The sequence below is a fragment of the Littorina saxatilis genome, linkage group LG5, assembly GCF_037325665.1.
Source record: "Littorina saxatilis isolate snail1 linkage group LG5, US_GU_Lsax_2.0, whole genome shotgun sequence".
In the NCBI taxonomy this organism is placed as follows: domain Eukaryota; kingdom Metazoa; phylum Mollusca; class Gastropoda; order Littorinimorpha; family Littorinidae; genus Littorina; species Littorina saxatilis.
In genome coordinates this window covers 52,224,121-52,241,408 of record NC_090249.1, presented here as the reverse complement: position 1 = coordinate 52,241,408, position 17,288 = coordinate 52,224,121, and the positions used below count along the sequence as shown (strand labels likewise).

The 17,288-nt window shown below is 42.2% G+C and overlaps 1 protein-coding gene across 1 annotated transcript in view; it reads left to right on the top strand.

Annotated features, from left to right (window-relative positions):
- Positions 1–11,879, top strand: part of LOC138967793 (nestin-like) — a 37,185-nt gene extending 25,306 nt beyond the window's left edge. The window contains exons 3-4 of the mRNA XM_070340450.1: positions 10,300–11,273; positions 11,661–11,879. Of these exons, the coding sequence (XP_070196551.1) occupies positions 10,300–11,273; positions 11,661–11,879 (1,193 nt within the window). The remainder of the gene's footprint in view (positions 1–10,299; positions 11,274–11,660) is intronic.
- The last annotated feature ends 5,409 nt before the right edge of the window (positions 11,880–17,288 follow it).

Here is a 17,288-nt window from a genome sequence, read left to right as displayed (position 1 = left end):
CTGATCAACTTATACAAGAGATAGAGACTTCTTTTTCTGAGGAAACTTCACTGAAGACTCCACATGAACTATTACCTATGAGAGAAATAGAAGCCCTTAATCAATCACTACAAACCATCAGAGGTGAAATAGCAAATAATCTGTCAAAACTAGGTCAGCTGGATGAAGATATAAACAAAGAGAAACAAAAACTTGCTGATGCTGATGATTTGAACCTAGAACAAGAAGTAAAAAACAGAATTTCTAAGCGTTTAAAAGATTTGCAGGAGGAGAAAGCCATAAGGTTAGAAGTTCTAAGTAACAATAGAGAACAACTGAGAACACAGGTCAGCAGAATAAAAAATACAATTCAAAGAATCCTTTACGAAGACACAACTCTTGCTGAAAGAATTAGAACGCTTTTCAGAGAGCAGGGAATCACAATAGCTAGTATACTAACTGCGTTAGGATTTGCAATAAGCACATTAGTGTTAACACTCACAGGTGGCACTGTCACACCTCCACCTCCACCTCCACCTTCACCTCCATCTGATCCGGGATGGGTAAAGAAACAACTCAAACACATTGCAGAACTATTAAAGAAACTAGCAGCAAAAGCTTTGGATGCACTTCCAGGAATCATTGGTTCAATTGTTAGCTGGCTGTTATCTTTTGCAGGTAAAGTTGTTGGTTTCATGGCTGAACATCTCTGGACTCTAATAGTTTTAATTGCAGGTGTTCTGCTAACGAGAATAAAGCAAAAGTAAGCCTACACCCACTCCACCAATTACTAGAGCAGTCTTCTGCGATTCATGATCATCACTAATACTAACAGCTTGATCATCACTAGTGACAAAATGATCTTCACCTGCAGCGTGATCTTCACTTGTCACGCTTTGTTTCTGTTCATTGTGATATGGCTGTAGCATCGTTCTGATTTCTGAATTCAGTTCTTCACCCTTTCCAAGCGGCTGGGTGTCACTAGCAATAATGATTTCATTGTTATAATTTGTTATTGTTCCAATCTGCAGCTGGAGATCAGAAGGTAACATGTAAAGGCAGTTACCAACAGCAAAGTCAACTTTTGATTTTGCATAACGGAGAGAGTCTTGATACCTTTTGATGCTGGAAGGCAGATCAACTGCAGAGTTTATGACATCTTCTAAATTTGATAACAACTGTTTCTGTGCATCAAACCCTGTGCTTGTTCTCATTATGTTTGATCGTGTCTGTGCCTGCGAGCCTAGCAAGCACCACGCATATGTTCGGATAGATTCATTGATCCTTTCAACACCTGATCCAGTGAAACCTTTGCCGGTGTCTAATATAAAAGTAGTCCATGCATTGTGGTGCTGTTGTTCTATTGATCCTAACTGTACCTGCACATTTGAAGAAAAAGATGTATGACCTGGCCAGTAATCAAAATTATACCTCCTGTGGACACCCCATAAATATAGTGTTCCCATGCCATGGTTTTTGTCTTGCTTTTGCCTAAAGTCGGTCTTAAAATCTATATTGAATTCATTGCAGAGACGCTCATACACTTTCATGTTTATCCTATTGTTGAATGGGTTCCAGCTCTTTTCATGCGGCATTGGTGCCTGAAGTTCAGACAAGATTCTCCTGCACTGATAGTAAACGTGAAATGTGTACACACACTTTGTCAGTAAGTTTGAATTATTCATGTGGTCTGCATAGGACACTCCACATCCTGTGGTTGCACAGAATATTGCAAAGTTTAACTGATTCTGATAGAACTGAATTGGGTGAGAGTTCCACATCTTTGGAACACTATCATTTTTGATTGGGGGATTTAGGTAAGAATGGAATGGGTCAGGCACTTTAACGCGAATGGATTCTGTTTCTGTTACGGCAAAGTCCAACTCATGGAAAGAAATAGTCTTTGGATTGTAATATGGTCCAGTTTTGTATTTAACGTCTTTGTTGAATTTATACTGAATCATTTTTGTTGTTGAATAAAAAATGTTTATCACACTAACAAATGTGAAAACTAGTGTGCCAGTTAAACTTGCAAACCCTATCAACAATCAAAATGGAGGAATGAAAGTTGCACTGCATGAAATTATGTACAAGGTTACTTGGTATAATATCAGTAAAAAAAAGGCTAACAACTGGGTTAGAATTAATGGTAAAACACATTCTGTAGAAGATGGTTACTATGACTTCTGCACTTTAGAGAAAGAATTGTTTGCTCCAGTAGGTATTACAGCGAGTTTAAATCATGCAAGTCTCATTGCTACTCTTACTATGCCCAAAACTAGAGAAGTAAACGTTGAGTTTCCAACCAAACTCCTTGAAATGCTTGGAATTACAAAAATATACAAGGGAACACGTCCCATTGACATGGATGTTAACAGTGTACTGTTTGTTCACATGAGAGAGCTTAACACATCCTATAATCTGTTTAATGATCAGCGTTCTGATCTGCTTAGGATTCTTCCACCGAGTGATGCCTCTTTTTGTAAAATGCACGTGCCAACATTTAAGACACTTCAGTTCAAGGACTTGGAGGAAGGGTGTCATGAATTCCTACACATTGATCTGAAAAATCAAAGTGGACAACCAGTTGATTGTTTGTTTAACATTACATTGGAAATAGTTCCATAAAATATTGAGTATTAAAATGTCGAGTGGACCTACAATAGCTTATCCTGTTGCATGTTCAACTATAGAGTTGAAAGATTTAGCAGACGCTATCGACTTTGAGAGCAATGCTGAAGTTGGTGCAGTGTATGCATTCGAGTTTACAGACACTGGTCATTACAAGAGAAAGGAAATCGACGATGAAAAGAAACCAAGATTCCTCAAACTAGGTCAAATCCGTGATGTTAATGTACCTGATCCAATTGTCGATGACACATACTACATGTGGAAACATCAGAATAAAAAATGGGTACTTAGTCCTGTTATGAAAAAGATTGACTGGGAAATGAAGTTTGAACTTGTGAGTCCATACACTCTTGTTGGAAAAGACGACACATTCCGTAAGTCAATCAATGCTGGACCACTAATTGTTAGCCTTGTTCCTGCGATTAACAGCAGGGGAGAAGTTGCAGTTAAACCTTTCCATAAGAACAACTATCTCATTCACAGAAAACAAAGTGTTGAAAAGGACGCTGACACCATTGTCGATTTTATACCCAAGCTTCCAATAGGGCAGAATGCAACTATGATATTTGATATAGTTGTCAGGAAAAGGGAAGAAACCACAAACACTGTTCTAATGAGAGGAATAAATCTCAACTGGAGACCATTAAATGTTGAAGAAGTCAGAGTATTTATTGCTGTTCAAAAGGATTCTAACACAATAAAAAAACAGACGTCAAACCAAAATGTTGTTGTTAACGCAGATATAAATAATTTAACAGAAATAAGAAGTATTAATCTTACTTATCTTGATTTGATTGCTTTCTACTATACAGATAAGGTGTTAAGCAATGAACAGCTTCAAAGCTTAGCAGAAACACTGGCCAGTGAGAATTAAGATAAATATTTTATATTTTGCATTAAAAGATGACTAGCAGTGTGAAGCTTTATCCTAATATTGATGAAAGTGCAGCAGAAAGTCAACAATTCAGACTGGCACACATTAGTAATATACAAAAACAACTAGAAGATGAATTAGAAAAATATTCTCGCGCTAGACGTAAGTACTCAACAACTTACAACAGCCTTTCTAATGCCAGCACTGGTTCTACTATCCTTGCATCAGCTGCAGGTGTAACGGGAACAATTCTGTTAGCTACCGGAGTAGGGACTCCAGTTTCTCTAATCCTAGGTGGTGTCGCAGCAGCAGTTGGTGGTTTATCATTTATAGCATCAGCTATAATGAAAAAAATTGTGAAAAAGCTTGAAAAACACGAATCCATTTCCACTCTTGCATCATCAAAATTGTCTAGCCTAAAACTGTCTATCAGTAAAGCACTTGAAGATTCAAAAGTTTCTGACGAAGAATTCAAACAGATACAAACAGACTTTGATGACTACAAAAGTAAGAAAGCAAGTATTCAAACAAAAACACGAGCTGAATATAACAAGCCACTCGATATAGAAGATCTGAAAAAGCAGTTTTTAAAAAAGGGGATTCAAATAGGACGGGAAGAAAAAGTAAAAATAGAATCACTTGTAAAGAGTTAACTATTCGTTTAGACAGTCACATTGCATGTATCAGATATAATTCTAACAGTGAAAGAACATATGAAGTAAAGTTTGTAAATGAGAGAGCGTATTGAGCTTAAGAATGTTGTATAAGAGAAAGGGAGAATGTACGTTCTGGGTTACTGATTCCGACAGACCCGGCATTGGTTCAAAACAACCTTACTTTACTGTATTTTTTTTGTATGGATTTATGCAGTATTTTTCTGATTTTGTCGCATGTTTCATTTTAGTAAAAGTTTAGTCCAGAAGCCTATTTTGGGTTAATATTTAGGGTCTGTCGGAATCGGTGAGCCAGAACGTACATTCTCCCTTTCTCTCGTGTTTGTACTGTGTGTAAAAGCCTGACCGTATCTGTGATGGTTTACAGGAGGCTTACTGTGCCTTTAATTGTGTTTTTAAGGAATGATTTTTCTATTGATTTGTTTTAAAGTAGTTGTAGTAAAATAGATTAGGGAAAGGGCCCGATGCAAAAAAAACCACCATATCTATGATTATTCTTGTAAGCCTCGAAAAACAAAGAGTTTGTCATTGTCATTGTCTCTCTCTCTACATGTTGCTGTTTTGACGCCTCTCTCTCTCCCTCTCTCTCTCTCTCTCTCTCTCTCTCTCTCTCTCTCTCTCTCTCTCTCTCTCTCTCTCTCTCTCTCTCTCTCTCTCTCCTTGTAAAATAAAGTTAAGTCAGGCTCAGTCTCTCTCTCTCTCCCCCCCCCCTTCCCCCTTTGCTCCTATCACTCATCACCCTCCAATAACTTTCCCTCTCTCTCTCGCCAACCAGTCTCTCCACACAACACAAACGTCCCATTCTCCCCATCACTACCAGACCGTAACGCTCAGAATCCCCAAATCCACGGTTGACTGGGGTAGCCAGGTAATGAAGCGAATCAGTTCTGTACACCTCTAATCCCTGTCTGCATAGCGGCCCCCCACTGACGTACCTCCGCTGTTTTCGCTCCGCACGTGCGCTGGTTAGCCACGTGTGAAATTAATAAAGTTTACTTAGAGGGCTGTCACACATGCGACTGAGTCGCGCGATTTACCCTGTCACACAGCCGACTCAGTCGTAGAAAACAGCTACGACAAGTCTGCGACTCAGTCTCATGCGATTCCCTCGTAGCTTTGAGGTTTAGAACATGTTCTATTCCTGCGATCCAGTCGTCGGTCAATCGCAGGGGTAGAACCAACAGAGCCAATCAGAACGCGTTGCTGCGGCCTTGATGCCGTGACGTAAAATAATGGCGGACAGTGGCGTACAGCGTCTCTTCGTCGATTCAAAACTTTTTGGAAGAACAGTTTTTTACTCAGATATAAAGGAGACGTTTTAGGCGTGTGCAGCGGTCGGAAAACATTAATTGCAGCTGTCTGGGAACTTTATTTCTTGCAAAGGCGTAATGCTGAAAGGAATTTTTCAGAAAGGTAGAGCGACGTTCGAACATTTAGCGTCTGCTCTCGCAAAGCGCGTTTGCCGTGTTCACTATGACACGTCACTTCCGCCCCGCTCGCGTGGAGTTATCGTTCGCCAGTCGTTCGTCTATCGTTCATCGTGTGACGGGTCAATGGCCTACGATGTGATGTGCGATCGGCCAAAGACTGAATCGCAAGACTGAATCGCAACGACTGAGTCGCCTGTATGACCGAGGCTTTACTTTATTTGGTGTTTAACGTCGTTTTCAACCACGAAGGGTTATATCCCGACGGGGAAAAGGGGAAGATGGGATAGAGCCACTTGTCAATTGTTTCTTGTTCACAAAAGCATTAATCAAAAATTTGCTCCAGGGGCTTGCAACGTAGTACAAGATATTACCTTACTGGGAGAATGCAAGTTTCCAGTACAAAGGACTTAACATTTCTTACATACTGCTTGATTAAAATCTTTACAAAAATTGACTATATTCTATACAAGAAACACTTAACAAGGGTAAAAGGAGAAAAAAAATCCGTTAGTCGCCTCTTACGACATGCTGGGGAGCATCGGGTAAATTCTTCCCCCTAACCCGCGGGGGGTAATAAAGTGGCTGTGTAGGCTTCGTGTGCACTCTTGTGCAAACTCCAGTCATAAATCATCGTTGCACAACTGAGTGGAAGTGTGGAATATTTTTTCTTGCATAATCCTACTGCGTGTAACGTTTTTGTGATGGTTATAGACCGTGCATATATAACTAACTGCGCTGAGTAGGCAAGATGTGGAAATGAGGAAAACGTTTTGAATCCTCACTCTTACGTTTACTTTCAGTGTAGTTACTCGTGTGTAAATGCCGGTGTAACACGAAATTTTTACTCCACGAAATATTTACTCCGGAGTAAATATTTCGTACGAAATTCTTACTCCGAGTACACTTTTCGTACGAGAAAAGAACTCCCCAAGGCACGAAAAAATTACTCCCTCCACGAAATTTTTACTCCCCATTTATTTTACTTCCAGTAAAAATCTCGTACGCAAAAATGGGATTCGGGCGAAGGCATAATGCCAATAAGTGATCTCGCGCACACGAATGTCGCGCTACCCTCCTTCCAAAATTTCGTACACCTGGCATGGGAAGTTAAATTGCTTGTGTCTGGGTGAAGTAATTTATTCGTTATTTATTCGTCAGGGGAGTAACATTTTTGTACGAAATGTTTACTCGGAACTCACCTGTCTTGGGGAGTAATTTTCTCGTGAAATGGGGGAGTGCTTTTTTCGTAAAGGGAGTAACTTTTTCGTACGAAATGTTTACTCCGGAGTAAAAATCTCGTGGGAGTAATTTTCTCGTGTTACACCGGGCACAAACCTCACAACCCTCCCTGCCCCATCCGTGTATGGTCACAATTTACTTTCCCTTTTTACCTCCCCCCCCCCTCGCTTTAAGAAGTGACAACAGAAATAACTGCTGCATCTTCCTTTGATATTCGTGTGTGTACAGTTACTCAACTGTGAATCCATACCTTCCCTTTCTGCCCCCTCCTCCCTTCCCCACCCACCTCCCTGTGCAGAAGACTGAAGAAGAAGCTTAGGATGAGGAGAATATGATGACAACGAGGAGGAACAAAAGTATTGATGGGAAAACAAGAAGGAAGTGAGAAAGGAAAAGAAAACGGAGAAGACCGGCCACTGCTACTCGACATCCCAGAACAGCAAAGCATAACTTGAGGAGTAACCATTTTCTCTTTCGCCACCCCTTCCCCTCTCGAGCCTCTGAGTACAGTCAACCCCCCCACCCCCCACCCCCCCATCCCCCGCCTCCAACTCCACTCTGTATTGAGGATTCAAGAAGTTCCAGAACTGTGTAGCTTAGCTTGAAGAATACTCATTTTCTCTTTTCACGACCATTCGTCACAAATGGTCCGTATCCATCTTCAGAATCAGATTTTTTGGGGGTGTATGAGTTGATTGAAAAAGTCGTAACAGTTGTCTGTCTGTCACACACCCCTTTTCCACCCCTGCATCGGCTGGCCGTCCTCCGCCACTTCCACACTTTATCAGAGTTTTGTCCCGTCATAGCCATGTTAAGGTTGAAGGGATATGAAAAGCAAACAACCAAATATTAGAATTTTGAACAGATTTGTGGTATGTGCCCATGTGGTAAAATCAGTGCCCTAAGCGCGTGTAAACGCCTGGAGCGATCTGTGGCGGTGTAACACGAGAAAATTACTCCCACGAGATTTTTACCCCGGAGTAAAAATTTTGTGGAGTAAACATTTCGCGTTACACCGGTTTACATGATCATTTACACAGGCGAAAAGGTTTGCCTTTCAAGCGTGCCAATAGTTATTTCCCCCATTGCTGTCATGCACTCCAGCTTGCCATGAACGCCCTCCACCATTTACATAAACTGTTCCAAAACTCAACACTAACTTGAAGAGGCGTCACATTTTTTCTGGCACCCCGTCTTTTCTTCACGCATCCCTTTTGATGCGCACCTCGTCTACTAACTATACCCTGACCTCTTCCCAACTCTGTCTCTGTTCTGTCTGTCTGTCTGTCTGTCTGCCTCACACACACGCACACACACACACACACACGCGCACACACACACACATACACACACACACACTGAACACATACACACACACACACATTCATACACGCACACACACACACACACACACACACACACAACACACACACACACACACACACCACACACACACACACACACACACACACACACACACACACACACACACACACACAGATACACTACACCCATCGGTTTTTCTATTCAAAATTCCAAGAAGAACAAAAAGACGCCACCTTCCTCCCCCTTCTCTCTCCCTCCCCATCGTCTCTCACACACCCCCTCTCCCCACCAACGCCACCCCTTGCACCCCCACAATCTAGCTCCTGCTCTACTTTTTTCTCTGCAAGAAAACTAATTTTCCTCCGTGTTCTCTCCGCTACTATCTTGATGTGTTTAACAGGAGATGCCATCACTTCTTTTGTTCCTCACCTTCATAGCCAGGTACGCAATATATCGGGGGAAGGAGAGTTTTGAACTTCAGACGGTGTTTTCTTTGAAGTGCTTGTCAGGAAACTCGGCTTACAGAATTACCTGCAACAGATATAACATTTGCTAATGGAATTGGAAATAAAAAGAATTCGCCGATAAAAGTGCAGTCTTCAAGGTCACTTAATTCAAGATGGCAGTTTGATAAGAACTTGTTAGAAAAGGAGAATAGCCGATGTTCGGAAATAACTTTTCCCGTGTGACATTATATGCCACTAGTTGCACTCACTATATAGCGATGGATGTGTCTGTAACAAGGGAACAAGGAGCACGTGTGGAAAGTTTGCCTCACTAAAAGCAAGAGTATTCACTCTTGTACTACACATACAAACCTGACAAAGTTATTTTTGGAGTTCGTCTATTGAAAAAGCACGAAAGGGTAATTTGTGGAAGATGATACTGAAAGTAAATAAAATGTTGGCAAAACTAAGGTCATTTAACTAACTTATTTGCTAAGTTCAGTTGTAGTCTTCATCGTCATCATTGTCAATTGCTGCCCAAGCAACATCAGCATTTTCGTTCCGTATTTTCTCTTTATCCCTCTAGCAGATATTTTTGTCGTCTCTCTGTCTCTGTCGATCTGCATAATTATCTGCACCCCCCCCTCCTCTCCTTTCTCTCTCTCTCTCTCTCTCTCTCTCTCTCTCTCTCTCTCTCTCTCTCTCTCTCTACCTCCCTCCCTCTCTCTCTCTCTATCTCTCTTCCCCCTCTCTTTCGCTCTCTCTCTCTCTCTTTTCCTTCAGTCTGTCTGTGTCTCTTCCCCCCCCCCCACTCTCTCTCTCTCTCTATCTCTACCTCCCTCTCTCTCTCTCTCTCTCTCTCTCTCTCTCTCTCTCTCTCTCTCTCTTACTTTCTGACCTTTCGGAGCTCCCCCTAAAAGCGGGAACAAACAGTGACAGTGGTCGAGCAATCAACGAGGGATAACAATATCAGCGGACAGTCAGTGCAGGCTTGACCGGAGCTCCGGACAATCCAATCAATACTGTCCGAATTCCCTCTTTCACTCTTTTTTCTTCTTTTTGCTTTCAGCCAATCACCGGACGTCCATGCCTACTGACCCCTGGTGACCTCTGTTGCTGACCGCACATGATCCTTGTGACGTGTGATTTACAAGGTCACTGGTTCCTTCCCAAGGTCACTGATTCCTTTGTTCTCCTTCCTTGGTGGCCTTGAGGAAAGAAAAGATTTGTCTGACGTCTTGTGAAGAAAGAAGTTGACAGTCTCTTTAGCCTGTGTGGGAGAGGCTGGAGAGGTTTCTTTGATAAAATAATTTCACATTATTGTTGTTGTCAAGCTGTTCTTGTCGTCTTCCATATTTCTGTCTTCGTCGTCGTTGTTGTTGTTGTTGATATCGTTGTTGTTGGTGGTGTTGTTGTTGGTTAATAGTAAAACCCCAGTCCTTCTAGTGAAAAGGGTTCATCTCACATTCTAACATTTGCCAAGACTTTTACATGAGATATAAGACAATAATTATTAATCCCTCCAGTTGGATACAATGCAAAAACTCAACATCCTGGCAACTTCCTGTGCATTGTTTGCATTTTTGGAGGTTTATTTATTTTAAGTGTTTTATTTGAGAAATGTATTCGTATATATATATATCAAGTTCTCGCTCTGCACAGAAAGAATGAAGAACGTTGATGTTTGGTACGTGTTCAAGTGGAAACTGAGATGGTCGTGTCTCATGTAGAAGTGGAAACTGAGATGGTCGTGTCTCATGTAGAAGTGGAAACTGAGATGGTCGTGTCTCATGTAGAAGTGGAAACTGAGATGGTCGTGTCTCATGTAGAAGTGGAAACTGAGATGGTCGTGTCTCATGTAGAAGTGGAAACTGAGATGGTCGTGTCTCATGTAGAAGTGGAAACTGAGATGGTCGTGTCTCATGTAGAAGTGGAAACTGAGATGGTCGTGTCTCATGTAGAAGTGGAAACTGAGATGGTCGTGTTTCATGTAGAAGTGGAAACTGAGATGGTCGTGTCTCATGTAGAAGTGGAAACTGAGATGGTCGTGTCTCATGTAGAAGTGGAAACTGAGATGGTCGTGTTTCATGTAGAAGTGGAAACTGAGATGGTCGTGTTTCATGTAGAAGTGGAAACTGAGATGGTCGTGTCTCATGTAGAAGTGGAAACTGAGATGGTCGTGTCTCATGTAGAAGTGGAAACTGAGATGGTCGTGTCTCATGTAGAAGTGGAAACTGAGATGGTCGTGTCTCATGTAGAAGTGGAAACTGAGATGGTCGTGTCTCATGTAGAAGTGGAAACTGAGATGGTCGTGTTTCATGTAGAAGTGGAAACTGAGATGGTCGTGTCTCATGTAGAAGTGGAAACTGAGATGGTCGTGTCTCATGTAGAAGTGGAAACTGAGATGGTCGTGTTTCATGTAGAAGTGGAAACTGAGATGGTCGTGTTTCATGTAGAAGTGGAAACTGAGATGGTCGTGTCTCATGTAGAAGTGGAAACTGAGATGGTCGTGTCTCATGTAGAAGTGGAAACTGAGATGGTCGTGTTTCATGTAGAAGTGGAAACTGAGATGGTCGTGTTTCATGTAGAAGTGGAAACTGAGATGGTCGTGTCTCATGTAGAAGTGGAAACTGAGATGGTCGTGTTTCATGTAGAAGCCTGGCCCAATCTAAGAGTGTGAGTCGAATCGTTTGCAAGGGAAGGACAGTGTTTGTTGAGCATTTTTGGAGCAGATTATCTGAGTTCCGCTAATTCTGATCCCTTGGGTGGTTCTAGGCGGAGGGCAAAGGGCGGAGCGGGGAGGGGGGGGGGGGGGCGATGGTGGTTGTGATGGTCGTTGTGATGGGGGTGGGGGAGGAGGGTTGGTGATAATGCGCGTGTGTGTTTGTGTGTTTAGCTTTTGTTAATTATAACAGATCTGTCAAGACTTTCATAAAGAGTAGGAGCTTCCCTTGTAAGGGACACATACCAAACATCTAACTGCTTCCAGTAGAGTCTGATTTTTGTTCAAACTTTACACCTATTTCAATCTACAAAATGATTTCAGCACTTCGTGACGTAGACAGAAGTTGAGCTCAAACTGACACCACTGGTTGCGAGAGTAAAGCCTGGAGAAGACCACCAGCACCTTCTTGCTGCTCTCCACGCTGTGCGAGATGTCGTCCACGATGTTGTTGCCGATGAGGACGTCGCGGTCGTGCAGGCCCAGCCCAGGTCGTCTGAGGCGTATGACACGTACAGGTCGTACTGGCACTGGCCTCTCTGCAGTCGTCTCCGTTGAAGGAAACAAACAATCCTTTGATTCAAGTTTTCAATGATAGTGATCTGTAACAAAAGATGTTGGTACGACATACCACAAAGTATAAGGCACAAATCTTGAAGTATTTCCGAATGTTCTCCTTTTCCTTCTCTTTTGCCGCTTCTGAGTAATATTAGAAATCGAGGTCAGTCGCAGAGAGTTCTTGTAAATTATTCATTCGAAACATAGAGAACAGCCTACAAAAGTGTTCAGAATTTAACTGGTTTCAACATAACCTTGACTAGACTGATGCAAATGTGAAAAACAAATGCAGGAACAACTTACAAAAGTTGTTATTGGTTTTAACAACAAATGTTGAACGCGCTGATTAAAAATGTAACGAAAGAGAAATGCATGCTATGACATACGTGATGATGTTTCTGGGGCTTTTTGGTGGGAAAATAATGTTTGTTTGGATTTTTATTTCTTTGGCTGGTTGCTTGTGTGTTTGTGAGTTGGTTTCGTTTTTGAAGTGTGTGTGTGTTCGTGTGTGTGTGTGTGTGTGTGTGTGTGTGTGTGTGTGTGTGTGTGTGTGTGTGTGTGTGTGTGTGTGTGTGTGTATCTGTGTGTGCTTGTGTGTGTGTGTGTGTGTGTGTGTGTGTGTGTGTGTGTGTGTGTAACTGTGTCTGTTTCTGTGTGTGCTTGCGTGCGTGTGGGTGTGTGTGTATGTGTCTGTGTGTGTGTGTGTGTGTGTGTGTGTACATGTGTGAGTGTGTGTGTGTGTGTGTGTGTGTGTGTGTGTGTGTGTGTGTGTGTGTGTAAAAGATATAATAGACAGACAGACGGACAGACGGACAGGCAGACAGTCAAAGAGAGAAAGGGGCGATGGTGGAGGGGGGAGGGGGGGGGGAGTAATTTCAAAGTTTTTTGAGCGGTCTCAGTAGACAGATCACTGCTGTTTGAAGCTGAGTCACCTAGCTGGTTCCATGTGCAAATGAATCCTTCGGGAAAACACAGGATCATCATAATTGTTGCCATTCAAAACATTTAGTGCTCATAAACACGTTCTGCTTCAGGCTTCTTGGAAACGTAACACTGACTAAATATTTTCTTTCTGAAAATCTGTTTTATGATGAATCGTTTAATCTTGCTCAGCTTAAATATTTGTCTCGGTTTTTAAAACCTCTATTAGCATGAGAAGCCAAATATGATCCTAATATTAAAGGGCGTCAAGCTAGCAAAGTAAAAGGCTCAGATATCAGCGGTATCAATAAACGAATAATAATTAAAGACTGCCATCAGGTGTAGACTTGTGCTTTGATAATTATCAATCAATCAATATGAGGCTTATATCGCGCGTATTCCGTGGGTACAGTTCTAAGCGCATGGATTTATTTATTTTTTATTTTATTTTAATTTTATGCAATTTATATCGCGCACATATTCAAGGCGCAGGGATTTATTTATGCCGTGTGAGATGTAATATTTTTACACAATACATCACGCATTCACATCGGCCAGCGGATCGCAGCCATTTCGGCGCATATCCTACTTTTCACGGCCTATTATTCCAAGTCACACGGGTATTTTGGTGGACATTTTTATCTATGCCTATACAATTTTGCCAGGAAAGACCCTTTTGTCAATCGTGGGATCTTTAACGTGCACACCCTAATGTAGTGTACACGAAGGGACCTCGGTTTTTCGTCTCATCCGAAAGACTAGCACTTGAACCCACCACCTAGGTTAGGAAAGAGGGGAGAAAATTGCTAACGCCCTGGGCGGGGATGTAGCTCAGTCGGTAGCGCGCTGGATTTGTATCCAGTTGGCCGCGCGCTATCAGCGTGAGTTCGTCCCCACGTTCGGCGAGAGATTTATTTCTCAGAGTCAACTTTGTGTGCAGACTCTCCTCGGTGTCCGAACACCCCCGTGTGTACACGCAAGCACAATACCAAGTGCGCACGAAAAAGATCCTGTAATCCATGTCAAAGTTCGGTGGGTTATAGAAACACGAAAATACCCAGCATGCTTCCTCCGAAAACGGCGTATGGCTGCCTAAATGGCGGGGTAAAAAACGGTCATACACGTAAAATTCCACTCGTGCAAAAAACACGAGTGTACGTGGGAGTTTCAGCCCCGAACGCAGAAGAAGAAAAAGAAGAAGCTAACGCCCTGACCCAGGGTCGACCTCGCAACCTCTCGCTTCCGAGCGCAAGTGCGTTACCACTCGGCCACCCAGTCCACTTAAATTATGGCGCAATATTTATAGTATTATCATTTGTAAAACAATTTAATCTTTGCTAGCTAATTCGACTGCCAGCTGCATTGCCGTACATAAAGACTTTCCCTGATAGATCCCTGCGCCTTGAGTCCGAGTCTGGAGATACGCGCGCGATATAAGACTTCATATAACTCTCCCTTTTGAATGGTACAGGAAGGAGAAGGATAGGGATAAGATTCATATTGTCCTGTGAGCTTACCCTCATGGAAATTCGGAAATTCGGAAATTCGTCTTGCAATATAGAAAATATAAATGCCTTTAATTATCAGACCACAAATATGACTTTGCAAATAACACAAGTATTCTTTATCCTTATTTTGCTTAGAAAACACATCCAAATGAAACAAACAGAATTTGTTATTGAAACAACTAGTATAAAAAAAAATCAACAAGAACAACACGGAAGTAAGAGCTGAGGTAGCATTTGGTGAGGAAATGAAATAAGCGACTAGAGCTACGCTACATGCCTTTCTGTGCAGTAGAAGAAACAAAGGGAATGCATGCGGTTGTTTCCTTTCAAAACACATCCTTGTCATAAACACGACGCGCTTCGTAACTTTAAAAGGTGGATAAATATTTTCTTGCAGGCCAAAAACTAAAAGTGTTTGATTCAGGAAACGTTCGCCTTTAAAGTGTCAAAGCTGTTGGGACGGTTTTCACTCTGTGCAGCAGTTTAAAAAACCCAACTTAAATCCCTGTGTGCACGAGGTATTTTAGAAAAGGTTTTTATTGTCAAATCATATAGGGAGAATAACAAACAAAGAAACAAACAAAGAAACAAACAGGGAAACAAAAAACAAATAAACTAGCGAACAAAAAAACAGACAAACAAACAAACAAACAAACAAACAACCAAACAACCAAACAAACAAACAAACAACAAACAAACAAACAAGCAAACAAACAAACAAAAAACAAAAACCGAAGAGAAAAAAACCCAGGATATGTACAGAAAATTCTCTTATATTTAACTGCCTCTCGTCTACAGGTTTGGACGAAATATTCACACACCAGTCTCTTCCTCAACACTCTCCTCCTCCTACCTGACCTCCCACCACCCCAACACCCCCTCCTCCCCCCCCCCAGTTCTCTGCCCACGTAGGTTTTCCCCACAGAGGGGATAACATGCAACTGACATTTAGATGGCCGCGTTGCTGGGGAGGTTGCGAGGTGTCCACTTCCATTGTTGTGACAACGTCCAGTGGGATAGGAGCACGTGCAGCTGGTATGTTTATAGCTATTTTTTGTTTTGGTATGAATGATGACAGGGTGGGGGGGGGGGGGGTGCTGGGTGGATTCGGGGTGGGGGTCGAGGGTTTAGGATATGAACAGGAGCTATTGTGGAATAAATTTGTAGGGATCAAGATGAATGAGAAATCAGAAAGATAGAAAGGGACATACATTTTGACAGCTATAGGGAGTCTACATCCTCATGCTCATCGTCGTCGTCGTCGTCGTCATCATCATCCTCATTCTCATCCTCATCCTCCTCCTTCTCCTCATCCTCCTTATCATCATCATCATCGTCGTCATCATCATCTTCATTCTCATCATCATCATCATCATCATCATCACCATCCTTCTCCTCCTCCTATTCCTCCTCCTCCTCCTCCTCCTCCTCCTCCTCATCTTCTTCTTCTTCATCATCATCATCATCATCATCATCATCATCATCATCATCATCATCATCACCATCATCATCATCATCGTCGTCGTCGTTGTCGTCGTCGATAAGAAGAAAAGGTCAAGCGACCACAGAGATGGTTTAGTTACGAGGTGTCCCATCCCATTGTTGTGCCAACGTCCTGTGGGCTGATGACGCGTGCTCCTCGTATTGTCACAGCAATTTTTGTGGTATGAATGATAAATACGCGGTGGGGGCAGGGGACTAGGGATGGGGAAGGAGACGGGGGGCAAGGGTAAAGGGTTAGGGATGGGACGAAATAGCCAAATAATCAGCAAATAGAGTCCAACACACATCGGACACTACTAGAAGCAAATCACCACCACAACCGCTACCAGAGGCACCATAAGACAATAAACAAACGCCCCGACCGCCAAATAAGAGTTTAAACACTCTGCCAAACAGACAAGTGCTGCAAATTGGTTTTTTTTGTTTTTTTTTTAAATTCTCTTTTTGTACAGTTTTTTTTTTACATGTATATGCTGTACATTACAGGACATCACCTAACCGAAAGGACAGATCAGAATCATATAACAGAAAAGCACACTTGGACAATTACAACATACATGGGGTGGGGGGATGGAATGGGGAGGGGGGGATGTTCAGTGGTTTGGTGGTCGCATTATCAAAAGGTTTTAAGAACGAAACAACCTAAGGGTTACATCAAAACGTGCATATACAGGCGCCAATCCTTGTAGAATTTATCTACTGTATTATTCACAACTGCGTTATACTTTTCACAAATAAATCTTTGCTTAAAGTTTCTACTAAATGTCTGAAAATGAGGGGTCTTTTTGTGCATTTTGGAAATATATACATGGTGTTTGGCACAGATTAATAACACATCAAAAGCTTTGTCGGTGACTACATTGTTCGCCACTCCAAGAAGAACCAGTTCTTTAGACAGTTTTAAATTGTCGCAATGGGTGCAGTTCGCCTTTCGCCAATTTACAAATTCTATCCAAAAAGTGTGCACTTTATCACACTCCCAAAACATATGTAAAAGGGTTTCTTCATTTCTACCACAAAATGTACACAAGGACGTATCCACAATTTTTCGCAAAAATAGAAACCTTTCTGTGGGCAAAATTCTGTACAATAATCGGTACTGGAACCATCTCAGACAAGTGTCTTTTGTTGTTTTAAAAACATGTTGCAAATTGTAGTGCGAAAGGCGTCGGAAAACACACACAAACATCCACATCCACGTACACGCATACGCATAGTATACGCACAAACAAACAAAGTAACAGACAGACAGACACACAGACAGACAGACAGACAGACAGACAGACAGACAAACAGACAGACAGACAGATGGACAGCAAGACAGACACACACACAGAAAGACAGACACACATTCCTTGTGTCGTTTAACTGAAACCATAAATGAAAGATGGACCGGCCCCCGTAGCACAGTGGTTAGCGCATCGGACTGCGGGCCGGGAGGTCGTGGGTTCGAATCCCATCAGGGTCATGTGGGTTT